This window comes from Myiozetetes cayanensis, unplaced genomic scaffold (genome assembly GCF_022539395.1).
Source record: "Myiozetetes cayanensis isolate MyiCay16 unplaced genomic scaffold, myiCay2020 scf3, whole genome shotgun sequence".
Taxonomy (NCBI): domain Eukaryota; kingdom Metazoa; phylum Chordata; class Aves; order Passeriformes; family Tyrannidae; genus Myiozetetes; species Myiozetetes cayanensis.
The window spans coordinates 32,697,087-32,724,131 of NW_026087521.1; the positions used below are offsets into that span (position 1 = coordinate 32,697,087).

At 35.7% G+C, this 27,045-nt stretch overlaps 1 protein-coding gene across 3 annotated transcripts in view; it reads left to right on the forward strand.

Annotated features, from left to right (window-relative positions):
- MON2 (MON2 homolog, regulator of endosome-to-Golgi trafficking) overlaps positions 1-27,045 on the forward strand; it is a 68,953-nt gene that overhangs the window by 9,885 nt on the left and 32,023 nt on the right. For 2 of the 3 annotated variants that reach the window (XM_050323808.1, XM_050323809.1), the window contains exons 2-20: positions 2,550-2,613; positions 6,301-6,428; positions 6,714-6,845; positions 8,428-8,557; positions 9,102-9,199; positions 9,844-9,969; positions 10,711-10,905; positions 11,635-11,759; positions 12,152-12,291; positions 14,825-14,978; positions 17,524-17,756; positions 19,087-19,168; positions 19,839-20,020; positions 21,212-21,324; positions 22,777-22,881; positions 23,136-23,216; positions 23,304-23,377; positions 23,451-23,541; positions 24,809-24,910. In XM_050323808.1, the coding sequence (XP_050179765.1) occupies positions 2,550-2,613; positions 6,301-6,428; positions 6,714-6,845; positions 8,428-8,557; positions 9,102-9,199; positions 9,844-9,969; positions 10,711-10,905; positions 11,635-11,759; positions 12,152-12,291; positions 14,825-14,978; positions 17,524-17,756; positions 19,087-19,168; positions 19,839-20,020; positions 21,212-21,324; positions 22,777-22,881; positions 23,136-23,216; positions 23,304-23,377; positions 23,451-23,541; positions 24,809-24,910 (2,355 nt within the window). Of the gene's footprint in view, positions 1-2,549; positions 2,614-3,487; positions 3,504-6,300; positions 6,429-6,713; positions 6,846-8,427; positions 8,558-9,101; positions 9,200-9,843; positions 9,970-10,710; positions 10,906-11,634; positions 11,760-12,151; positions 12,292-14,824; positions 14,979-17,523; positions 17,757-19,086; positions 19,169-19,838; positions 20,021-21,211; positions 21,325-22,776; positions 22,882-23,135; positions 23,217-23,303; positions 23,378-23,450; positions 23,542-24,808; positions 24,911-27,045 lie in introns of those variants that run through there. The other variant, XM_050323810.1, reaches the window with a different exon arrangement.

Consider the following 27,045-nt stretch of genomic DNA (forward strand, 5'->3'; position numbering starts at 1 on the left):
TCTGATTGACTGAAGGTTTTAGGTACGCTCAGGCTTTGTTATGTTACAGGAATTACACATATTTGCCTCTTTTAACAGTAAAAGACCACTGCCTTACTCATTAGACCACTATGAAGTGCTGTGCTAAGGGAAGCTTACATTACATCTAGAAGTGGTGACTGCTTTAAAAACATGGTACCTTATATTAAGGTGAATGTAAATATCGTATTTATCATATCATCATATTTGTACCCATAAATACACAATATGATGCTGGTTCTCATGTTTTATAAGATCTTTTTCCAATAGGGTAGTCTCCTGCAGAGTGCTATAGTCTTTGATGTAAATTTGTAAGCTTAAAATCTCTTAATATTTATTTTAATTTTCCAGTTAAATGAATGCAATCCAAACACACTTTTACATTCATGTATACAAAATAGACAGGTGACTGTTTATGGTCTCATTTTTTCTATTGGTTGGTTGTGATTTTTGTGTTATTGTGTTGTCTCTTTTACATATACCATGGAATATGTATGTTATTTTTCTTTTGTAGGATGTGTGCAGTGTAATTAGTTTTTAACTGTAAACATTTTTAATTGGGATTCTGAGTAGAAACCATAGCATAATGCAGATAATCATGGAACTTCCTATGTCTCATGGAGAAAAATGGTTCTATTCAGAGGGGTAGTAAAGTCTGATACCTGTTGTTTTGTTTGACCTTATTTTTAAAAAAATAAATACTATCTTATATAAAGCGAGCATGGAAACAACTGAAAGACATACTTAAAATAATTTTTTCCTTCTTGTGGAAAGTGCATGGTGTTCATGGATGCCACTCATGTGAGCAGGCTTACTATTTCTTTGAATCAGAATGATTCAGTTTGTCACTCCTGACAAGAAAGAAATCAATTGCCAGTAGATGTGATGAGTTTTAGTTTGAAAGTACTTGAAGTTGGACTGTGACAAATCCTTCATATTAATTAATAGGAACAATTTGTTGTGACAAGAACCTCCCCAATTAGCTGAAAATATATAAATGAAGAGGAACAGAGATTGACTTAAAACTCAAGAACTTCAACACATTAAGTTAATGTAATTAAAATAAATTAAAGCTACATTTGACACTCCTCATCTCCTCATTTTAATTATGCAAAATATATATGTGTATCTTGTTTTGTGCTCATTTGAGCATGTTGTATGTTAACCAGACACTTTGGATAATATTGTCTTTGGTTTTGAAGTAGAAACACTGTGTTCAGGAAAACTTAAATAACTCTCCAGAATTTCTTTCTCTCTTAAATGATCTTAAGGCAGTGTATAGTCTTTCTATGTTGTTTTGGGAAATTAAAAAAAAAAAAAAAGTTGAAAATTTCAGCTCCACATTTCTCATTTAGCTATTTTGAGAAGGGAAATCTTGTTGGAAAAGTGTTTTGGTGGAGAGGGAATATTAATACTTGGTAGAACTGTTGCTTTCGTATTTCTACTGCCACATCTTGCCTGCTTCTCTAATCTGTTTTATGTAGTGACAGCACACATCTTTAAATCAGAGGAAAAATAGAAATATTTAGTGTGGAAAGTGCACAGCAATGTGAAGCTGAAAGAGAAGGGAAAGTGTTCTCTCAAATTTGGCAGAACAGTATTTTCCAGGAATTTGCATCCTATCATTTGGAAAAACCTGTTGCATTTATTTTGATTTATTTAATTGTTTCCAGAGGCTTATAGTGTGCTAACAGAATTAAAAAATGGAAAGGCACCATGTACAATGCATTTTTGTGTTTTGTACACAAAACTTGTCAGAAATCATAGTTTGGAAATGCAAAGCCTCAATGTTATATTTTCAGTTTGGCCTGATTTCATTAGAGAACATGACTTCAGTGACTTACATGGGGAAGCGTTTGTGGATAACTGAAGAGAGAACTGCTGTTCCCTGGCAGCAGTGTGTGATGCCCTCGGTGGGCTGTGCAGCCCTGCAGCACCTGGTTGTCATCCAGCCAGGCTGTGCCTGTGTGTCCCCCACCCTGCACATGTGGCCCCCGTCCCACTGGAGATGTGGGTGAAGGAATGGGGAACCCTGTGGGTCTGTCAGGTCCTACTTACAGGGAAAGGGGAGGAACTGCTGCTGTGGACTGTATGGCATGCTGGGGAGAACAGAGAGTGTTGTTAGAAAGCCAGCTTCATGCTACTGTCCTGAGACAATTTGTATAGGGCATTTGGGAGACAAAATCCATGGGTTTCATTTTTATACTCATAGTTTGAAACAGTACAGAGAGTATGTAACAGTGTTAAGCACTCACTAGTGATTTTCTTTTGTATTCACAGGACTGGAAAGTAACATAAGGAGAATCATGATTTCTAAAAATTCTGAATGTAACCCTTCCTGTGGAATTCTGGAATAGAATTCCAACAGTTATAAAGATTTCACTTCTGCATTAGCTCTACTTACTGAAAGTACTACAAAAACATCTTTTGCTCCGAGACAATACCTTTTTGTTTCTCTACAATATTCTTATTTCTTTGCAGATATTGATGTATGACATAACATCTAAACTACTTATTTTCTTCTCTTCCAGGCTGCTGAATCAGGAATAATAAAAGTGAAAACAATAGCTGCACGGAACACTGATATTTTGGCAGGTAATTATTTGCAGTAGAACAGGAAAAATAAAGCAGAGTTACAGATCAAAATGTTAAAAAGAGGTCTTGGATATGTCTAATAATACTACATGTCTTTTTAGTATGTGCTATATCAGTGATGCTTTAGTTTTGGGCACCTAGCAAAAAATCCACTAGTTTCTGAATACTACTTCTGTTTCATGTTCATGGTATACTGATGCTGAGGAAGGGCTCCATTTTCAGTTGATGCTCTACAAAAGTAATCATACACTTAGAAAAATAATGTGAAATATTTAGACCCCAAATTCTCAGTGTCTTAGTCACTGTCTGTGTTCACCACAGCTGTTGTTGAGTGCTCTGTGTGGAATTCTTCAGTGTGATCCTCATCTGTGTATTTATTATGAGAGTCCAGCCTTTGGGGACTTGTAACTGGCAGGCAAAAATCCATCTTAATCTGAGACAAGGTCATTCACTTTGCGATGTACCAATGCCTTGAGGGACAGGAGATACCTTGTGAGTTGCAGCTTTATAAGTGCTTAAAACACAAACTCTGACTGTCTTAAGCTTTATAAAACAGTATGGATGTATAAAATAGATGGCTTCTTGGAAATTGGTGGTAGTGTCTTTGGCCACATTTGAATGTCCCTGCATTGATACTTGAGTGCTTTACCCCAACTGTAGTCAAAATCCTTGAATGCTAGATTATTTGGAAGGTCCAATGATACAGGTCTAAAATCATATCTTGTTTTGATGTATGTAAATTAGATGTTGTTAAGGAGGCATTTTCTAGAATTATTTGAAGTAACAGTCCCACTCCTCAGTGTTTCACTTTAATGCCTCTTTTTTATTTGTTTATTTTCTTTGTTTTCACTGCTGTCATGAATGCTGACATAAGGGGAAAACTATGCCAGGTAATGTCAGCCATGTCAAAATACACAAATGAACAGGGGAAAGCTCTAGTTAGCCATTTGGGAAGCTTCACAGTCAACATTGTTCTGCACATTACCGTGTAAAGAAGTTGGTATTTTAGAAAGCTGGTTTGTGATCCTGCAAAATTTTCTGGGTTTTAATCTTCATTTCAAAATGAAGAGACATGAAAGACTATTGAATTTAGGCATAGGTAGGCAGTCTATACTTTTATCTTTTTGAGGGAACACTGGTAGTTGGTCAAATTTTTAAAGTACTTTTCCTTTAGAGAGTTAAACTAGAATGTACTCAATATTTGTTTTGTTAATTAAAAAAAATGCACAGAGTTTTTGTTACGAGGTTTGGAAAACCAACAGGTCCTTAAAGTTATTTTGATTAGTTAATGTTTGCTAACAGGATAATAACTGTTCCCCTCTGTTCCGCAGTTTTGTACTGAGAAAATGTATTTTGCCTGCATGTTATCCTAACTTTTCACAGTTTAGGCATAAGGTCATTACACAGTCTTAATTCTTTATGGACTGTTGTATTTTTTGAAGTATCAGTTGTAACCTAATCTTGTAGATAAGTTAATGCCAAGATATTGTTTCCTGTCTGCTCTTTAAAACTTTTTGAAGTACGTATACTTTGTAATACCATGTAGTACTATGTATACTTAGTAATAATAAAACTGCAAAAGTAATAATAAAGCTGCAAAATGCTACTGTAATTGTGAAATCTAGTGAAGTGGGTACTTTTTGACTGCTAGAATTTCTGCTAATGCAAATAAATATTTTGACCGGGATATTATTTTTTTAATGTTTTGATGTAAACTGTCATTTCAACTTTATCAGATTGCTTTGAATAAGCTGATCTGTTACCTTCTTGAAGTGTTGCATTGTGTAGGATTATTATTTTTAAGAAAATAGATACAGTCTTAAAATCTTTATTAGAATCTTAAAAAGCTTTATTATTTCTGGTGAGATGCGTTTAAACTTGCCAGAACTCCAATGTCATTGATCTAACTTCTTTCTTTCCCTTGAAAAAGTTAAGTTGAGCAGTTTCGAAGTGTTCATTCTTGGCAGTCTGTGCATGCTTTATAATTTATTTATGAGGATTTGAGTAATTCTAAAGGAGGAGAAAGCTTGTGCTTTAACTCACAGGAGATAAATGTGAGAAATTATTTCCACATGGCTTTGAGAAGTGCAAAAACTTAGGTTGTAGAAGTTTTTCTAGAAATTCAGAATTATGATGTTGCTGAGGGAATGAAAGAGTTGTACTTGCCCAAAACTACTTTTTTGTTATGGTTCAGTAAGATAGATTTCTTTTTGAAAATATTCTAACATAAATTGGTAGCAAAATGAAGGCAGACCTGGATATTATAACATTTTTGTGTAGACTGAAGCTAATACAGTCACAGAGTCACATGATCACAGAATATTTTGAGTTGGAAGGGACCAACCAGGATCATCAAAGTCCAGCTTCTGTCCCTGCACAGGACAGCCACAAGAATTACAGCATGTGCCCACTTGATATCAGGTCAGATTGGCACCAAACCATATCTACAAAATCATGATTTTTTATCTTCACAAAGTAAAAATAATTATATAGAATCTGTTGTGAGATTATTGGTTTTAATAGGTTATAGAAAAATACTGTAAAAGTTTAAATTTTTCTCTGTCTTTTTATTTATTAACACATGCAATTTTTGCCATTCAGAACTACATCTTGTGTCTCATGGTTAAGAATAAATGTTTTGTGGTATCTTTTGAAAAATTTTACTTGCGTTTTTTTGCTTGATGGTTAGAATTTAGTGGCATTTCTGAAATTTGTATGAGTGAAGTAGCATTTGTGCCTATGTTAGTGAGCTATCTAGGCTCTATTGGCCTTGTATTCTAGGTGTTCATAGACTATAGAAGAGGCTTAGACATCCAGCTCACATGTAGACACTGACAATTAATTAGATGCCTAAATTACATGTCTTGGGAACAAACTTCTGTTTTTGATGAAATACCAGTGTTGGTGTTTGTGGTGGTTTTTTTTAATTTTAATTAAATAACATGGAGTGCATAAGAAAAGAATGGTATTGGAGGACAAGGTTTATATTGTATATTTTAAAGTTTTTTTAAAGTTACAAAAACTGTTGAAATCAAAGCAGGTTTTGAAAAAGACAGCGAACCTATGTGTTCATTCACATTTACGCCGACATTGTCATTGTTTTTGATTAGGCGTTTGGTGCAAGGTCAGCCTCTGTCAGCTGGACATAGAGCCTGTACTGGCTCTGAAGAGGCTGATGACACTGGACAGTCCAGTCTCTTTCTCCTCCTGTTTAGTCAGTGGCAATTCGCACTTCTCCTTTGTGCCCCGTGCTTTGGTATGTGGCTCTGCACCGCACTGTTGCTTTTGCATTAGGTGCTGTGGTGAAGCAGAGCAGAAGGAGAATGCTACCGGCCTAAGACTGGACCCTGCTGCAAGGCCTGGGAAAGCTCTGGGGTTGGCAGAACCTTGCAGATTCTTGCTAACTGAAGAGACTCTTAAGTGGATGTTTTGAATTTGGAAAGAGGAAGTCACTTGAGTGTGTAAGGGAGAAGTTGCTTGGGATTTGAACCTCAGCTGGGTAATTGTGGAAGTGAGCTGTGTCAACCCAGTGTCTGTGTTCACTTGGCTTTTCCCTGTGGTGCAAGTGTAAATCCCAAATTTCCAGGACTGGAGATTGCTTTTTGTTAATAGGTGTGGTTAATAAATTTTGCATTGTATTCTTCAAAGTATTAAAACACTGACTGCTTCCAAATCTCTTTTTGAAAGCATTGAAAGAGAACAGCTCAGAAGTAGTTCAGCCTTTTCTGATGGGTTGTGGAACAAAGGAACCAAAGATCACTCAATTGTGTCTAGCAGCCATACAGAGGCTCATGTCCCATGAAGTTGTTTCAGAGGTAAGATCAATCTTTATATAAAAAAATATTTCAGGGTGGCAAATACAGGCCTCAGACTGAAGGTGAAGGGTTTGTTTTAGGAGGCTGTTAATATTATAATCAACATAGTCTGCAAGATATTTTAGTCATATCTGTTTCTCAGTAATTTAAGAGAAAATCTTTTAGACCATTAAAAAATAAAGTAAGGAAAGATTAGTAACTTCCAGAAAGAATTCTTGCATATCTACACATAATATACCAGTATATAAACACTCTAATTGTTGGAAAAAAATTATTTCTTTGTAGGCTGCAGCAGGAAACATTATTAATATGCTTTGGCAATTGATGGAGAATAGTCTTGAAGAACTTAAATTGCTCCAGACAGTTCTTGTACTTTTAACAACCAATACAGTTGTGCATGATGAAGCTCTGTCCAAGGTAAGAATTTGTTAGTGCCACCTATAGTACTTAAAATATCCAAGAGGAAAACTGGGGAAATTTTACATATGTAGTATATGAAAATAATGGAGGAGAAGGGGGCTTTCTTGATTCTGTTGTGTCTCTATTGTCTTTATGACAACTGAATTTCTTTTAGCTTCTTTTTCAATCTGTTTTGTAATTCCTCCACAATAATACATTTCTGACTTAATGGGAATTTGAAATAAAAACACTGGGCTAATGCTAATTCTCATCTACTATATTTGTTGTATGTTTTTGAACTGAGATCAGAGCACATAGCACAGTGTAAGCTCTCACTAATAGAGCAAATATGAAAAGAAGCTTCCTTTCACCCTGCCTTAATTCTCTTTTGAAAGCAGTCCAGTTATTGCTCTTTCAGTCATAACTGAAATAACTTTACTGCATAATTTTAAACAAGAATAATTTTGCATATTATATTTCAACTAAAACAAAAAATAAGGATTCCAGTCCATTTTAATTTAAATTATAAGATACTTTTCTTTGAAGAAGCACCATTGTTTACTCAATGGGAATTGTGGAGCTCAACTTAAGTTCCTCTTCTAGACTACATTCTAGAAAATTGGTTTGAGCCAGACATGTATCACATATTCATGTTTTAGCTTGACTGATTTAAATTAAGAAAATTACTGTAAACCATCTTGAAAAGCCCCTTAATACAGACACTGCTGTTAGATTAACCTAGAGAATCATGCAGTGTCTTCTGAAAGTCCAGAAGTATATGATTGTGTGGTAAGATTTCAGACTAATATGTGAATACCATCTGAGCAAAGTCCACAAATAATATACAGGAAGAAGAAGCAAAAGAAAATTCTGATTCTTGTATGACTTAGAGCATGTAGTGCTATGACCAGGTGTGGTTTAGGTTCTTGCAAGTGCAAGAACAGAGAATAAGGACTGAAGAACAAGAAATACAGGTTTCACTACACATACAGATGTTAATTTTCAAAATTCATTATAAAATGTGGAAGTATTAAACTGTGAGTTAGACATAATAATGAAATCCAGTGGGAAACAGTACTGAGGTCACTGCCAGCACAATGACATGGTAAAATGTGTGACTCAGAGAGGAATAATAGCAGTCAGGGCAACATGATTGTGAAAGTATTGTGATTTAACATAGGAGATGAATGGCATTTTAGTTTGAAGTTGACTGACCTTTCTGTGATTAACCTTATAATTCTAACTTCCTTTTGACATTAATATTCATACAAGTTGTTCTATGTGATTACTGTGTGTGATGGAAGTCATCATCAATGTGATGACTGTACTTTTATTGGCACATGGTAATGTCTTTAGTTAATAACACTTTTAGATTACCTTTAGGGAGGATTACTAAAGAGTTTTTTGGCTAGAGTAATCTGCAGAACTTACTCTGGTTCTTCAAATTTTACATTATTGAAATTATCTTTTTTTGGGCTACCTTTTGACAAACTGTAGCAGAAAGCATTCCTCAGTCAATCAACCTTCTTGACTCTTGGCTGAAAGATTAAGTATATTCTTGTAAGGTGATTTTTTTCCTATTTTTTTTTTTTCATTTCAGGCAATTGTACTTTGCTTTCGATTGCACTTCACAAAAGATAATATCACAAATAACACCGCGGCAGCTACAGTGCGGCAGGTGGTTACTGTTGTATTTGAGAGAGTGGTGGCTGAAGATGAGCGATATAAAGGTGGGCATACTGCTTACTCAGCTTACTTGTATTGACCTGTTTTTTTCCCCTATCAGATGTTTCTCTTTCAGGTAAAGAAGTAGTGAAATGTCTGTAAATGTTATTAAAAAAAAATCACAGACATGGTTAGTTTTAAATGTCCTTTACTTGTATTTAAAGGAGATGAAGTCATCAGACATTGTGTCTGTCAAGTCAGTACAGCAATATATAAAAACCTAGATTTTTTTTTCAAGCTCTGAGAACTGGTCTTCAGGTTAGTACTGTGAAGAGATTTGAAGAGAGGTGTCATTTAAGATGAAAGTACATTAGATTGCTGAGTGTAAAATACATGGCAACCATAGTTTTGAAGAGAACATTTATTGGAAAGAAGTGCTTGGTATTGATCTTTAGTAGCCAATCTGGTGTTTGTTTTTGGAGACATTATAAGTTGGAGAAGAATTACCTGACCATTCTCTTTGAATCTTTTTGTAAGAACCCTGATTGCATACTTGATTTTCAACAGTTCCTTTGTTCACAAAGCTTTGTTTTGGTTTTTTTTGGACAGATATTATTGACCAACCAGTTGCAGTTCAAGGAAATAGTAACAGAAGATCTGTCAGTACATTGAAACCATGTGCTAAGGATGCATATATGCTTTTTCAGGTAGTTGGGGAGCATATATTTATATATATTTGCAGTTAAGATTTGGTGCTTCTATATCTCTAAGAAATTTCAAAAATTTACTGTTGACATACTAACATGGTCCTTAGCCAGAGCCTCAGGCTTTCTTATATGTATTTACTGTAATTGGTGATAATTGGAAATTGAAGACATAGTGGCCTTGGAAAACATTTTGCTATAAATCTTAAACAATAGCTAGGCATACATGTCTGCCTTAAATTCAAGATTCTTATTTATGTGAACCCAACACTGCTACTATAGTTCAGTCCTGTTTCTTGTGCTTGGTATTGTACGTTAAAGGCAAGTATATAATGAAAAGTAGTCAGTTGTATTCATCACACCAATAAAAATCTTCTTGACTTAACAAATTCACCGGTTGTGAGATATTTTTGAGGGCAAGAATGAACACAATTGCTACAAGGATACCAGCGAAGTTTAAAAATGTCTTTAAAAAGTTTTCTTTGCTTTATAATTTATGTAAAAAAGTATTTGAGGAAAAATTATTTTGAAATTGGAAAATTACTCATTACAAAAAAGAGTGTGTGTAGATTTTGTTATTAACTTGGGAAACTTTGCTGATACAGAAATGTACAGAGATTGTAAATGTTACCATGTTTCTTTCTAAGGATCTTTGTCAGTTAGTTAATGCTGATGCTCCTTACTGGCTTGTGGGTATGACAGAAATGACCCGAACATTTGGCCTCGAACTTCTTGAGTCAGTCCTCAATGACTTTCCTCAAGTGTTTTTACAAGTGAGTAGTTCTTTGGGGGGAAAACAGAAAAAGTTTTGTTCACATAGGTAGTAAAATTTACACTTCATTAACTCCTCTTTAATTTAGCACGATTACTATTTTTCAGAAGGACTTGTAGCTTTTACGTTTGTGTTTGGGTTTTTTTTTTGTAATAGGAAAGTTCTCAATGTTTTTTGACTATGTTTTTCTATTCCCAAACATCTTTCTGTGCATTTTGTAGAGCATGTTTTACTCTGTTTCACTTTTTGTTTTGCCATTTATATTTCCTCCAAAGATGCATTTTCTTATCTTGCCTGACTTATGACAGCTCTGTAACTTTGGGTGCTGTTATTTCTACAAAAACATTAACCTTACACCACTTGTAAAGTAAGAATCATGTCTGTGAATTGCATGTATCTACTGCCTGTAAATACACCATGATCCTACAGAAACATATTTTAGCAGATAGCTAAATTAAAAAATTAGATACATAATAAGTAGTGTATTAGCAACCTATTTCAACTTGCAAAATAGAAGAGGAGGGTTGCATAGTATGAACCTGACCATTGTCATTTCACCATACTTTTTGGTAGTTTTACAATGGTGTCTGCAATTCTTCCTTTTCATTTCCTATGTAATTTATGCCAAGATTTACATGACTTTGGACTGCTTGATCGTTACAGTAAATGTAAATAAGATGCATAATCTATGAGTAGCAGTTAAAATATATCTGCTTACAACTTGTTCTGTTTCCTTTTTCAGCATCAGGAATTCAGTTTTCTTCTTAAAGAAAGGGTATGCCCTCTAGTTATAAAGCTCTTCTCCCCAAATATCAAATTCAGGCAAGGTTCCAGCACGTCATCTTCCCCAGCACCAGTGGAAAAACCATACTTCCCCATCTGTATGCGTTTGCTGAGAGTAGTTTCTGTTTTGATTAAACAGTTTTACAGTTTACTGGTAAGAATATGCTAATTTTCTTTATACAATTCTTGTGTTCTGTATATTTGCCAGTATTGTGATCAGTAATAATATTGATTAGTTCTTGGAAACTGTTGATGTATACTGAGGGAACAAAAGTCTAAATATTCTTTTCCAATTATGTGCATTTTTTAAACATATATTCTAAATGTATGATTTTGTTAAGCATGGACTTGTGTGAATTTCCTGATAGATTAACTGTTGTTTTTTCTGCACTTAACTGCCTTTCAGGTTTTGGGAACCTTTTGATCTTCTGTTGTTTGCCTGGCTTTAGATAATAATGATTACTGTGCCTTGCTAATACTTTATAAGAGGCTTTAGACTTGAGTTGCTAAAGCTGTTGACAGAATGTGTGTGAAAAACACATGTTCAGCTGTTCTTACCTCCTGAATTTTAGGTATTTGTTAAAAAAGATGTTTTTCTGTTTCATTTGTTTACTGTAGCAAATGTATGACCTTTATTACAATGTCTGTGAGGAATTTAACTCCTTCAGTTCACTGCATATGTGGTTTTAGCTTGTCAAAAATATTATAATTATTAGATACGTTTTTTATATAGTTTGAGTAAGTACATGTTCAAGGGGTTTTTTAGATCTTGTACACAACTTGCCATGATAGGACTCCTAGGATGAAAGAGAAGGTTTTTTTAGAAAATATTTTATAGGAGGCATTTTCTTTTGATATAATTACTATAAACTATATCTTTTAGGTAACAGAATGTGAAATCTTTCTGTCATTGCTGGTTAAGTTTCTGGATGCAGACAAACCACAGTGGCTAAGAGCTGTTGCAGTAGAATCTATCCACAGGCTTTGTGTGCAGCCTCAACTATTAAGGTATTAAGTATATTGAGTTTCACTTTTATATAAAATATTAAAAATATTTTTATTTTTCTCTAACGGGAAATGCTTCCTAAATCATTGTAAATATTGTAAAAATTATAGAAACTTAGATGCAATAAGTCTTCATGATAATTTTTATGATGCATTATGCAGTGCTTATTATCGAGTATGGGCTGAATTATAGTTGAGTATCCCAAATCCTCTTTGTCTTACCAGTGTCAAAGAAACTTTTACCTAAAGTTAAATATTAATGTTTACCTAAATATTTGCCATTAAAATATGCATTTAGTCTACAGAATGGAGTGTGTGTATGGGTAAAGTTGCTGTTAAAAATGCTTTTAGTGTGCAATTTGTCAATACTTTCTGTTTTATAAAATATTTTCTAGGTCCTTTTGTCAATCGTATGATATGAAGCAACATTCCACTAAAGTTTTCCGTGATATTGTGAATGCATTGGGATCCTTCATCCAGTCACTGTTTCTTGTACCAAGCACAGGGAACACATCAGCAACACCAAACCAAACTGGTAAAGCCTTGTCCTTACTATCAGTTTATTTTTCCATCATTTTCTTGTAATAATAAATTCTGATTTGATTCCAGTATATACATCTGACATTGTACAACTCTGTACTTCCATGTTCATCGAGGTGAAAACCTACCTTGAGACAAAATAGTGTTTTCAGGTCTGGTACAACAAGGTGTTTTATCTACCTCTATTGTGGTGAAGACATAGCCCCCACTTGGCAGAACAGTGCTCCTGCATTAGTTCCTGTTTCTACAGCATCCAAACTCCTTGTTTCACAACTTTTCTGAGGGAAATTATGATGGAGTTCTTTCTAATTTCTGACTATAAAAAATGTATCTGATTTCTGTCTCCTTGTGCCAGGATGTCATTTATGATTGCAGTTCAAGTAGTAAGACAGTTTGTGTTCCTGGAAGGCAGTCACTAATCTTTCTGGGTGCTCAGGGTCAAAACTGGACTGAGAAAGCCAAGAGGTAGAATGAAAAATGTGTATTTTACAGATGATATTTGCTTTTTATTTTAAACTGAAAACAGACACTTAGTGAAACTAAACTTGATTGTCTTGTCTTGCAGCTAGGGTTTTAGCATTTCACTAGGTATATTTTTATTTTAATAAAAAATTATCCTTCTGTTAATACTTTTTCTGATGTTTTCATCCAAGTTAAAGCTCTTTGTTTCTACCTTGGGTTCTGGAAGCAGATTCCTCAGCAGTAAACAACATATAAATAATTTCTAATGGTGTCTTTTGGTATAAAAACCAGATAATCAAAGTGTGATTATTATCATATCTACTATTAAATTAAGAAACATGAAAGAATTTGGTTTTAGACACACACCTTCAAGGTTCATTCATGAAGCTGGAATTCCATGTTGGAGTTAGCAGTGATAGCATGAGGAAATTTGTGTCAGTATCTGTTGTTCAATAGCTGTTGGTACAGCAACAGATAGAAGACTCGTATCAGTATTATTTCTGAGTTAGTTTAATTCATTTAAGATAAACCAGAAAAACACTTTTCATCACGTAGCATGCACATATGAGAAACCATGCTAAAATACTCATTCTGAAAACCTAAATTTTGCCACATGTGAAACAACAGTGCAGTAGGGTCATACCCTTAGTGCTGTTGCCATTTCCTTCAGTTATTGTTTCAGTGTGTGTTCTTCTTTACCTTTTCACTTCTTTTTTCTGCATGAGTGTTTCTCATGTCACTTTCTCATACATTTGTCTTTCTACCTTTTTTCCTCCTATGACCAAATATGCAAAGAACAGATCACTGCATCATTATTTTAGAACTGAGTCTTCTGATTGTAACAAAAATTCTGTTATAACAGACTGTCTTATGGAATCATAGAATGGTTTGGGTTAAAAGAGACCTTTAAGGTGATCTGGTTTGAAACCCTCTGCCATGGGCAGGAGCTTCCACTAGACCAGGGTGCTCAAAAGCCCCGTATAAGCAGGCCTAGGACACTTGCACACTTCATGTACCTGGCTTTTGAGCCTCAGTTTTGCAACAAGGTAGCTGTTTCATAGAAGTTGAAAGCTGCATCTACTGAAGTTTTGTGTCTCTTTTATTATACTGGTGCAAAGTTTGCCAACCACTTTGAGTTTTGTTGGTGTGAAAATAGTTGTATGTGTCTGATTGCTCAGTGGGATCACAGAAAATGACACCAGTGTAACTGGGTGTTAGTGGCAGCGTTTGGTTAACCATTTCTGTTTAGCAACATGGAATTCTTTTCAATCTGTTAAGTTTTGCTGTATTAATATGTATGCATAAACTTTTGTGTATTCATATTGCCTAAATTAGTAGTTTAGTGCCTCTCTCTGTATTAAAAGCAAGCACACTAAAATGGCTGTTACGCTGGGGTATTAGGCATTGTGAGTCACCTGTCCTGGGAACTCTGTCATATCTCCCTGTTGTATGTACAGAGAGAATCTGAACTTTTGGGACCTACTCCTAGTAGGTTCCTTTGGTTAGAACCAAAATTTGTTCCTTCCTAGCTGTTGGTTGGAACATTGATGGGCTTTGTTTTACTCTACCTTGGCATGGCACAGATTCAAGTATTGCCATTCTCTTCGACTCTTCTTGTGGCTTTTGCATTTCTGAAATCTTGAAAGTTTGTTCTTGGAAAAATTAACCTCTTTTTCTGATTATAGAGTTCCAGATACAACTATTCAAATAATCCTTAACTTTCAAATATCTGTCTGACTCTTCACTAAAATAAATATATCTTGTTTTATCAAGGCTCTGTAAGTTTGATTCATTCACAGATTGTTATGAATGTTGCTATACCTTTCACAGAAATATTTTGTTCTGACTGAAAATTAGACAGTTGGCATCCATGAACTGCATATATGATCGTGTTTTAGACAGCAGAGGGAGCTCAGAAATAGTTTTTTGGGTTGGTGGTCGTTTTCATTATTGAACAGAGTGTCTTCAGATTAATCCTGGTGTCTCAAAATTAAATGTAGAAAGAGGATCTTTACTGATCACTAAAATAAGATTGGTTCATTTTACCACTTTGTTTTCCTGAACAGGAAGCAATGCATCAGGGAATACTGGCTCAGCACAGACTAACCCAGGAGTGCTAGGAATGGGAGGAGGTGCAACTGTATTACCTGCCTTCGAGTACAGAGGCACTTGGATACCCATCCTGAATGTAACAGTTCAAGGCAGTGCTAAAGCTACATAGTAAGTACCTCTATCTTTTTGAAAATGTATATAACAAATATTTTTATTTTGAACTTGATGATTTAAGGGTTTTTTTTTACTCATGAGTATTGAGGTCTTTGTTTCTCTGGCATTGAGGTATATTAATAATTTTCTTTTTGTTGGTGCCATGAGGTGTTCTGATTTTTTGCTGTTTTGTCTCAGTGCCCTGGATTCTGATTCAAATGTCCCCTATGGTTTTAGCATCTGTTGATTTTTTTTTTTTTTAAATTTTTTTTTCCTCCACCATACAGTTTCTCTATTAACTCTTCACTTCTAGGCCTCACTGTAGTACGTAACAATTTTGGAATATCTGTTGGTGCATTGTGTAATGGCAAACATTAGGGGCATTAAGCAAATGGGAATAATAGGAGTGAAAAATAACTTTCTTACACCAGCTTTACTGTATTTGCAGTCTGTATTGAACAGGATATTATGGTCGATATTGGCCAGGTTGTAATTTTGAACAATATATTGACCTATATACCAATGTTGGACTCTGAATGCTTCTTGGAATGACCAGTTATTTTGCCATGACTTTGTATAGTACAGATGATATTCTCAATTTTAAGCTGTGAATACTATGTTACTTTTGAAATAGTGAAAGTTTTTTCATGTCAGTCATGACCATTGATGACTAATATCTCCACACTTTAAACTATTTGTGCAACCATGAAATTTTGGCATACTGAAATTCAGTAAAATCTGCAAGTAGCCTGGATGTCAGTACTTTCTAGGTAGAAGCTCCTTTTTCTGTCATTGAGATGCAGAAGGAAAAATTCATCCTCAGATTTCAATAGTTAACATGTATGTGTCAATTTGACTTTTTGTTCCAGCAGTGGCCATGGATGTTATTTTAGGTTACCTGTCTGTTCTCAGGAAATGCAAATTTTTAATTTGGTCAGCTACTACAACATCCTGCTTCTCTTCCTTGTCTTTTTCCTTTCTTTCTGTTCTTAACTGACTCAAGAACCTTGCAGCCGCCATCATAATCTCCTATCCTGCTCTGAGCTTGCTTCTTTTACTTTTTGATACCTCAAATGACTCCATGACTTCCTCTGCACAATTTTTGCATTTTTTTTTCTTCTATGTAAGATTATGGGGTTGTCACAAGCATGTCTGGTCAGCAGTTTCCCCCTATCTTGTACTTTTGTCTATAATCCCTGCATGTAAGGAGCTGAGTTGCTGTAACTGTAGGTTTGGGTCACATCCTAGCACTGATTCTCTTCTGCTGCCATTAGATTTTCATACAATGGCCACGCCTCATACTTTTACACAATGTCTCTTCCCAGACCACTGTGCCTCTTTGCATGAGGAAAGTAAGTGTTTTTAGAGGACTAGACAGACTATTAAAGATTTGTCACGACCATTGCCATGTAACTGTAACAACTTGTAATTTATTTAGAAGTGAGAATTTCCTGTCTTTGAAAGTAAGAGGATGTGACCTCTACATTGCAAATCTATAAAACCCATTAATAATTTTAATTAGACCTGTATATACATTCACACTTACTTGTATATAAAGAGTAAAATGCTGACCATTTCATTTACCTGTAGTGCTTGTGCTCCCTGATATCTGTGGCAGCTATCTTCAGGAAATTAGAGGTGATAACTGAAGTGTTGCATGTTTGAGAGAAAGAAAAATCCTTTGTGCAGAAAAGAATGGTGACACTACAGTGTAAAAGAGTCTTTGGCATATTTTAGCTGGAATATTAGCTATTTAAGAGTAGTTTGTAGGATAATGAAATGATGGTTGGGATAGAAAGTAGTTTTTGTAATGGACTGTCTCTGCTTATGCAGATACTGCTGCTGTGTCAGCTACAATCTTTTCCTGTTGGATTTGTACGTCAACAGTACTTTATGTGCTTTTAAAGCAAAAGCTGAAGAAAAGTGGCAGTGAGGCTGTAGTTCCAGCACAGATGTTTTATTTACTTGCTTTTCAGGAGTGAATCGTGTAGACATTTCTTCTTCATACAAATAACTTCCACTGTTTATTTATGAGTGTAGGTGAGGAATATTTTGCCATATAATATCTAGCTATTACAAGCTTTTCCAATCATATTGACTGAAGGATAATGATAATGGAACATCTGACTTGTTCTCAATTGGCTATAATTATATTCACACTGTCATGATTTTATGATGTATTTCTTCTGTTCTTCCTATGTACTTGTAGTCTTCTGAATAGGTTCTGTTGCAGTGGCTTTAGGAAAAATAAAAATACAAGTAGAATTATTCATTCAGTGATGCTTGCTTATATGTGTTCATTAAAAAAAATATTTATTTGCAGTTCTCTACTCAGTGTGTATGTACCCTTTCAGTTACTGTTTTGTTTAGTGACTCATTTAGTCTTTTACTCAATGACTTAATCTTAAGGGTTTTTTTCCTTAAGTCAATATAACTCTTGAAGGGTGGTATTTGGGGCCTGTTTGTACGTAACATTCACTTGGAACCTTGGCTTTTATTGTTGTTGTTAAAAACAGTGGTATTGCTACACACTTACTTGTCATATTTTCAATTTTTTTAGTTTGGAAATGCTGGACAAAGTAGAGCCACCTACAATCCCTGAAGGCTACGCCATGTCAGTGGCATTTCACTGTTTACTGGATCTTGTCCGTGGTATCACTACCATGATTGAAGGCGAGCTGGGAGACACAGAAACAGTCACTCAAACCACAGCAGAGACAACTTCGTTACCGGCACAGTCTTCAGAGCAGCAAGATTCGCAGTCTCTTTCTGACCAATCAGAGAAAGAACTAGGTATTTGAAAATTCAAACACTATATGAAATACAACATTTCTACAGAAAGAAGGATTTTAAAGTTCATGCTTCTGTTGCTTAAATTTATTGTTTCTTATTTATGTATAAAAACTTTTAATGAAGGGGGTTTGGTTTGGCGGTTTTTGTTTGGTTGGTTGGGTTGGGTTTTGGTGGGTTTTTGTTTGGGTTTTTTATGTGTTTTTGTTTGTTTTGTGTGGTTTTGTTTGTTTTGGTTTTGAGGTTCTTTTTGGTTTTTTATTAGAACATCAGGAGCCTATTAAAAAAAAAAAATTGACTTTATGTTCTGTTTCTGTCCCGTAGCATCTTATCCAGATTCCTTATGGTCTATTAATACTGTTTTATGTGTAGGTAGGTGAAATGTGAGGGAGAGATAATAGGCATTGTGTTTGACAAAACTACTATCCTGCTTTCCTGTGCCCTTAATTTCTGCTTAACACTGAGGTCCAAGGTCACAAGAGGCAACCTGACTGACAAAAATGGGGCACTTATGTCCACATTAGAAGACAAATGTGTTTCTAATAACAAGATAAAAAGAAATGAGCATTTTAATGAAGAAATTTCAGGAAAGATTGAAGTATTTAGGGAAGAACTTCTTTAAAAGCAGAACTGATATGAACTGAGGATTCTATTTGAGCAACATATGAGGAATCTGTATAGGGGTCTGTGTTTGAAGAGTTGAGTGGGGTGCCGAAGGGAGAGGAGGGGGAAAGTGAGGGGCTTGTCCCACCGCCTCGGGCGTGGGGAGCTCTCCATGGTGCTGCTGCAACACCAGCTCAGACCAGGGACTTGTCATGGATGGGTGGAGAGGGATGTGTGGAAATGGTATGAGCAGCTACCTATCTGCTAGATCAAAACTTTTTCCCTATTAAATAAAAGAAACAGGGAAAAAAAAAAGGAGAACTATGACTACTAGGGGAAAGTATTTTTCCTTCACTGAAAAATTTTAGTGTGTTTCTTGTCCCTCATTTTTGCACTTCTCAAAGTTTATTTTTATAGGAAAAGATTAAAAATGCTTATATATATACCTTCATAAGTTGCTTTGTTGTGGGGGGTTTTTTTGGGTGTAATTTAGGATAAACAGTGCCTTGGTGACATTTCTTGCTTTAGGAATGTTACTTTAAATGCAAGCGTTGAAATTATACTGGTGTGAGTGTGTCTCTATATATACATATATGTGTCTGTGTAAACATACATATAAAAACACACATTAAAAGATGCAGTAGCAAGCATCTTGTTTGTGGTATAATTGCAAGTTATTAAGGGAAATACTGTGTTTCTGCTATAAAAAAGTTTATGTATTTCTTTTAAGTTAGCAGAGCTGTCTGGGAAGAAATGGTGAATGCTTGTTGGTGTGGTCTTCTGGCTGCTTTATCCCTCCTACTTGATGCAAGGTATCTGATCTTTCATTTATCTTTTCTAAGATGACGTTCCAAACTTTATTTTGAACTGACTTTTGATACTGGTCAAGTTGACAGTTGTCAACATGAGTGCTGTTCATGTCACCTAAGCAGTCAGGTTTATGGCTTAGGCTTAGTGAGTAAATGATACAGAAGTCTCCAGATGTCTAGCATCAACCTTTAATGCATTTCAATAAAGAACAATTAATTGCATTTTTGAAGACTTGTGTTTAAACTGTTTAAATGATCTTCATTTCTTTTTACTTTGACGTGATTCCATGTCCTAATTACTGTAGGTAAGAGATTAAGTAATGTCTTAGTATTTGTTAGTACTATCTAATCTTTAAAGTGGAAAAGGTGTTTAATAGGTAATAACTATGGTAAATTAATTGTCTCCTTCAAAGAGCCTTTTGTTATAAAACATTTTTTTCTTAAATTAATTTTAAATACCTCCTCATAGTCTGCTTTACCACGTCTCTGAGAACTAAAGTCCAATTTTATAGGAAATGGTTGTGAAGAATTTTGTTGATTTGTTTTGCTTGCTCTTCCATATTTATAGTGTTGACAGGTTTAAAAGTATATGTTCTCATGGCTTTTGGTTTTGGTTACCTGCCTGCTTCTGTGCTCTGGATTAATTCTTGCTGAACAATGTCTACTCTTTCAGTACTGATGAAGCTGCCACTGAAAATATTCTAAAAGCAGAATTGACCATGGCTGCACTTTGTGGAAGACTGGGTCTTGTAACATCAAGAGATGCCTTTATCACTGCCATTTGCAAAGGATCCTTGCCTCCTCACTATGCCCTTACTGTATTAAACAGCACAACTGCAGCTCTGTCCAGCAAATGTAAATACAGAAATTTTCCTTAATTGTGTTTCCATGTACTGTCCTCTTAAACCAAATTTTTTTCAGGATGTGATAGGCAACTGTAGTATTTGGCTATATTAAAGTATGTTAGAATCCTCAGACAGGATTTAGGTCACCTGGTTAGTCTTGCAGCATCTGCTGGGTATCATTCTAGTCAACCTAAAACTTCCTGAATGCTTAGGGTATGTTAGAATTCTAAGGATCTGTCTGCCATGCTGGGATATGTAATTAAGGCATCCAAAATCTGAAAAGGTCTCTGGGCAACTTGTGTACTAAAGCTTTGGCCAGAACGTGTATGGTGTACTAGTCTTTTCTACAGTTGTCTAGTGATGTTAGTACTTACTGCATAAGTGGAAGATCTAAGTGCTGGGCTCTGTTCAGCTTACAGAAAGTTGAATTGATGCTTCCCACACCTTGAGAGAATGTTGCAATTCATGAGATATACCAGCTGAGGATGTACTCTGTTTCTAATTTTCGAAGTTTTATTACTATTTACTGAGAAATGCAACTACCTGAAAAATATAGAGATGGATCTAGCATTAGACCTCTTAATATAGAACAAAACCACTGTAGGCTGGGAACAAGGACCAGCACCTTTACTTCAGTCCAATCCACTAACTGTGTTATTAGATCCTAAGTCTGTGAAGAAGTATGCATGAGTGAGCCACACAAATATCTACTGGAAACAAAGCAGAGAACTTAAGTTATTTTATATAGGTTGCCCTTCTTTATACAGGTGAGTTATAAAATGGGTGTCCCGAAGTCCTGTATTGGAAAAACATCATGACATAGCATTTATGACACCCTCATTTTCTGAGTGCATGAGTACAATGATAGCACACAGTGATACCCTTTACCCACAGTGACTACCAATAGCTGACTTGAGTCTAATGCTCGTATCTTAAGCATAAATATTTCAGTCTCAAAATATATTAATGTATTGCAAGCAATATTTAATAGTTAGAGACAGGGAGTAATTGCTGGCTCTTCAACTCTGCAAGGCAATGACATAATAATCTAAATATAACTAAAGGTCTCTAAGTGAGTTACCTTAAAGCTAATACTGTGAAAAAAATTCTCTGGAGTGTATTTGCCAGAAGGTGGTTGTTACTACAAGTAGTACTGGATTTTAAATTTAGATTTTTTTTTTTCTTTTCAATTTTCCTATAGCATATTCCATTCAGGGACAGAATGTTCAAATGATTAGTCCCTCAAGTGAGTCTCACCAGCAAGTTGTAGCAGTAGGGCAACCCCTAGCTCTTCAGCCACAGGGAACAGTAATGGTAAGTACCACTTGTAAGTGATCTTGTCCTGCTTAACTACTTCTTTCTGCATCTTAATATGTCTCAGAAATAGGCTACAGATAAACAGCATTCTTACAAATAATGGCCATCTGAACTATTATCCTAAGGTTTTAATTTGGGACAGCCCTGGATACCAAAGTTCTCTAACTGCAAAGAAGTCTTACTCTTTTTTTTTTTTTTTTTTTTTTTTTCCTCCTGGCTTTTAGCTCAGAAGCTCCCATCCATTCCATTTGGAAAACCCTAGATCTTAACTCTTGTAATGGGCCTGTGTGGGAAGGTCCACTTACATTTTTTTTTTTTTTTTAAGATAGACTGATTTTGTGGAGATGATGCAATTAAGCTGGAGCACTTGAACTTGTGTTTTTGATAATAATGCGAAACTGGGAGGAGAGGGCAGTGATCAAATCATGGAATCATAGAATGGTTTGGGCTGGAAGGGACGTTAAAGATCATCTTGTTCCAACTCCCCTGCCCTGGAAGGGACACCTGCCACTAGACCAGGCTGCTCAGAGCCCCATCAACCTTGCCCCTCAGAGCCCTCTGCCCTTGAACACTTCCAGGGATAGGGAAACCACAACTTCCCTGGGCAGCCTGTTCCATTGCCTCAACACCCTCACAGTAAAGAATTTTTTCCTAATATCTAATCTAAACCTACTCTCTTTCAATTTGAACTCATTCCCCCTTTTCCTGTCACCACATGCTCTTGTATATAGTTTTGCCCCATCTCTCCTGTAAGTTTCTTTCAGGTACTGGAAGGCTGGAATTAGGTCACCCCAAAGCTGCCTCTTTTCCAGGCTGAGCAGGGTTGGTCTCTTCTCCCAGGCAACCAACAACAGGACAAGGGGACATGGGCTCAAGCTCTGCCAAGGGAAGTTTAGGTTAGATGTTAGGAAGAAATTCTTTACAGAGAGGGTGATCAGGCATTGGAACGGCCTGCCCAGAGAGGTGGTGGATTCACCATCCCTGGAAGTTTTTAAAAAGAGATTGGACATAGCCCTTAGTGCCATGATATAGTAATTAGAGTTGGATCAGGGGTTGGACTTGATGATCTTAGAGGTCTTTTCCAACCCAATCTATTCTATGATTCTATGATTCTATGAATCCCAATTCTCTCAGTCTTTCCTCACAGGAGAGGTGCTCCTTCCCTCTGATCATCTTGGTTGCCTCCTCTGGACTCACTCCAACAGGTTCTTCCTGTGCTGGGGACTCTAGAGCTGGATGCAGTACTCAAATACTCATATTCAACTCCAGTAAGATAAGACTGAGAGGAGAGATACAGAACTATTCTCTAAAAACGATACATTGTTCTACTGCAAAGAAAATGTAGTCTTTAAGCTACTTAGTAAAAATTGGAAGGTTGCTAGAAACACTATCATTATGGAATGATAAAAATTGTGTGGTCAATTGATTGATTGTTTTCTTTTTTCCTAGTTGACTTCAAAAAATATCCAGTGTATGAGGACATTACTCAACTTAGCTCATTTCCATGGAGCCGTTCTTGGTACATCGTGGCAACTTGTCCTGGCTACTCTTCAGGTATAGCAGGAAATATTTATGCCTTGCTTTTATGCCTTGAGGTTTTAAGATAATTTGGTTTTGAGTTAGTCTGTGATCAATAGAAGAAGCTTTGATTCTTCTCGTGTTATACTTTGAATTGCCTTGAGTAAGAACTGTAGCATTTCCCTTGAATTCCGTTTGACTGGAAGGTTGCTGGCTAGTTCAAGTATAATGTTAGTTTCCTCTCTGCCTGAAAAGGTTTTTCTGTTGAAAATGATCCTTTTGTATTTCAGCATCTTGTGTGGATTCTGGGACTGAAGCCTAGTGTTGGGGGTGCATTAAAACCTGGAAGAGCTGTGGAAGGGCCCAGTACAGTAAGCACCACTGTTCATTTTTCAGTTAATGATTACACAGTATTTTCTATTGCAATCTACAAGACATATTTCTGTATCTTTTTCAAGGTTCTGACTACAGCAGTTATGACTGATCTGCCATCTATATCCAACATGATTTCAAAGCTTTTTGAAAACTCACAGTAAGAAACCTTATTTTATAATTAAAATAATGTGTGTATATCGAACAGTGTTTTGATACCAGTTATTTTTCAGGTACCTTGATGATGTGTCTTTACATCACTTAATAAATGCTCTTTGCTCCTTGTCTCTGGAAGCCATGGATATGGCCTATGGAAACAATAAGGTATAAAAAGTTATTTACTTTCTTTTTGGATGTCTTTGTGAAACACACAGAAGACTTTTACTTTTATCCTTAAAGCTAACTATTTCTAATACTAAGAACAGTAATACCTTTGATGCTCTACAGTAAAAATTAAATTATGAACCAGAGAATGGCTTATTTGTGATAGTTCATATGATTTCTAAATTCTGTGAAGATTCTTGTCGGGTTCTTGTGCTTTTTGTTAACTAAGGAACATCAGGTGTTTCCATTAATGAGATTGTGGGTGGATGAAACTTTTAAAATAATTTCAGAGGTTAGGGATTCTGAGTAGCATAGCATGTTCTGTGAGGTGCTCATTTTCATTTAAATTTCCTCTAAAAGTGTACTTCAGAGAAAGCCAACAATTTAGATTTAGATCTTTAGATATTAAAAAACCTGATAATTCATATTTACTTGGGAAAACCATAATATTCATGCCAGCCTCAGTAAACAACTTTTACCTAGAAAGGTTAAAGACCTTGTGATTGAATAAGATTGAATATATATGCTCCTAATCATAATCTAATCCCAGAGAAGAGTTTCTGAAACTTTTTCATTTGGCTATTACACTAGAGATAATGGAGACAGAAAACATGCTTTATAATATTTGGCAGTTACAGCAACAGAGAATGAACTAAAATAAACGAAGTTTGTGTTTAAAGTCAGCTGAAAATTAGAATGAGGAATCATCAGAAATGGGAAGAGACAATAATTCCAGTACAATAGTAATTTTGACTATATGTTGACATTCAAAAAATAAAATTAAAAGCAGCTTAGAACAAATATTTTCATATATATTTGATTATCATTTTCCTGCAGGGTATTTTTGAAGCCAATGGAAAATAAAGAATAGGGGATTACTAAATGAAAATTCTAGATTGTTCATATATAATTTTAACTTCAAAAGTTAGAATGGGGAAAAAGGCTATTTTGCTAGCAAAATATGTTATAAAGGTGATTGGAGAGAGGACTATGTAAACCTGAAAGTTTTTAAAGGAATATCAATGCTCTGGTTGTTGTCAAACTTGGGGAAAACAATGTGAAAATTATGGAAGTTCCTCAGGGTGTGCTGCCGCTGCCCCCTCGTGGCTTCTCCTGCAGCGCTGCAGGAGCTTCCCAGCATTCTCAGCCTGCGAAAAGCTGTGCTTGGAAACGAGCTGCACCTAATACATAAATCAACATGTAGCAAAACGCTCTGACATTATCTTGGTTACCTCAAAGTCATGTGTTCAAATTCCATTTTATTAAGGAACCATCGCTTTTTGCTGTTGCTAAATTACTGGAAACAGGACTAGTTAACATGCGCAGGATTGAGATTCTTTGGAGACCTCTGACCGGTCATCTTCTGGAGGTAACTAATGGCTTTTAACAGTTGTACAAGAATTTAGATTGTATTAGGGAAAAAAAATCTAGATTGTAATTACATGTTTTGGTTTAGGCACCTTGTTTTTGCAACTTGAATGCATCACAATTTGAATTTAAAAGTGAATTTGCATGTTTAAATTCCACTGTGTTTTTAACACAGAAATTTTTTAAGGATCAATTTATTATACTTCATATATGTGTTGTAATTAAGATAACACAGGTTTTACTGTTTCACACAGTACAAATATCTAGGAAGATTTTGAGAGAGTCTGAAGATGAGATTTACTAACAAAGGCTTGGGGTTTCTTTTTAAACATTTAAGCTAACATTTGATTGCTTTCTTTAGAAGAATACTGTACAAATATAAAAATTCGTGTCATAATCCTTTTGCAATTTCTTGTGTATTTTAACTTCAATGTGAAAAATATGTTCCATCATGGAAAAAAATCTTCTCTTTTGTATTAAAAACTAAAAACAGGTGATGGAATATAATTGTAGTTTCAATTCTCCACACAGATACGTGGAAGAGTAAAATACAAGAATAGGGTTTGATTTAGAGTGGATAAAGGAGAAAGCTTTTCTTTCTCATTTTCCAGAGTGTATCAAACACTTCCTTAGCACCAGTGCATTATTTCAAACAGTATTAAGGATTGGCCATCTCTATTTATGGAAGCCACATATTGTTTTATTAGGAGAAAAAATTAGGATACTTTAGGGTTTAAAGACTTAAAGCACAGGCATCTCCTTCTCTTGTCTATTTTTCCCCTTTGAAACAATAAAGGTTACCATCCACATCTTGAGACTCTGTGTTTTCATCTAGAAAGTAGTCTGTTGCAGTGTTACCCGTGCATTGTGGGTAATTTGCCACTGTTTTGTAGGAAATAAAGTCTTTAATTTTCTTTCAAAGTATTACCTTATTTTCTTTTAAACCTAAGTTGATGGAGTACAATAAGCAAGGAGAAAACATTGACTGCAAATTCAATTAAACATGACCTGAGGGAATAATTTGTTCCCTCACTCTGGAGCTGTTTATCTAGACAGATTCAGAGCATCATGGAGTAGTTCAAATTCTCTCTTTTTTTTTTTTTTAATATAAAATTACAAAAATATAAGTAAATCAGGAGAGTAGGTATTTCTTGTCTGCATTTTTTAATGTGAAGCTAGCTCTTCTACATTGTCCTCCTTTTCAGTTTGGCTAGTGGCTGATAAGAGATGGTCCACCAACAAAAGCTATCAGCCTTCTTTATGATCCTGCCTTGGACTTTAAGTTCTCATACCATCTGAGCTAGGGCTGGAAGGGTGGGTGGGAATAATTATGTAGAGGTCAAAAAAACTGTAGACTTTGCATATTTGTTTGAGTGTAATATATTAGATATGCGGGTACAGTTCGATATCGTACCGATGGGAGCCCATTCAACCTAAGGCGACTGAAGGCCCACACTAAGACCTTAAATCATCTTGTCCGTGAGCTGCTTTATGCTGATGATGCTGCCCTCGTCACCCACACAGAAGTAGCTCTGCAGCATCTAACATCCTGCTTTGCAGAGGCTGCTGAGCTTTTTTTGGGCTGGAAGTCATCTTGAAGAAGACAGAAGTTTTATATCAGCCTGCATCTCAGGAAGTCTTCCACCATCCCCATATCACCATTGGTGAAACAGAGCTTAAATCAGTTCAGCAATTTAATTACCTGGGAAGCATCATCTCCTCAGACAGTAAGATTGATGCAGAAATAGACAACAGGTTAGCAAAGGCGTACAGAGCTTTTGGTAAACTCCATAAAAAAACGTGACAAAAAAAACACCGGAAGAGAAGTACAAAGATCAGCGTTTACAGAGCTGTTGAACTGTCTACTTTTTTATATGGGTCTGAATCATGAGTCATTTACCGGCACCACTTGCGTCTCTTAGAACGCTTCCATCAGCGCTGCCTCCGTACAATCCTAAACATCCACTGGACTGACTATGTGACCAACACGTCTGTCCTTGAACAGGCAGCAGTCACGAGCATTGAGGCCATGCTGCTGAGAACACAGCTGCGCTGGGCAGGGCACGTCTCCAGGATGCAGGACTACCGCCTCCCTAAGATCGTGCTCTATGGGGAACTTGCCACTGGCTGCCACAA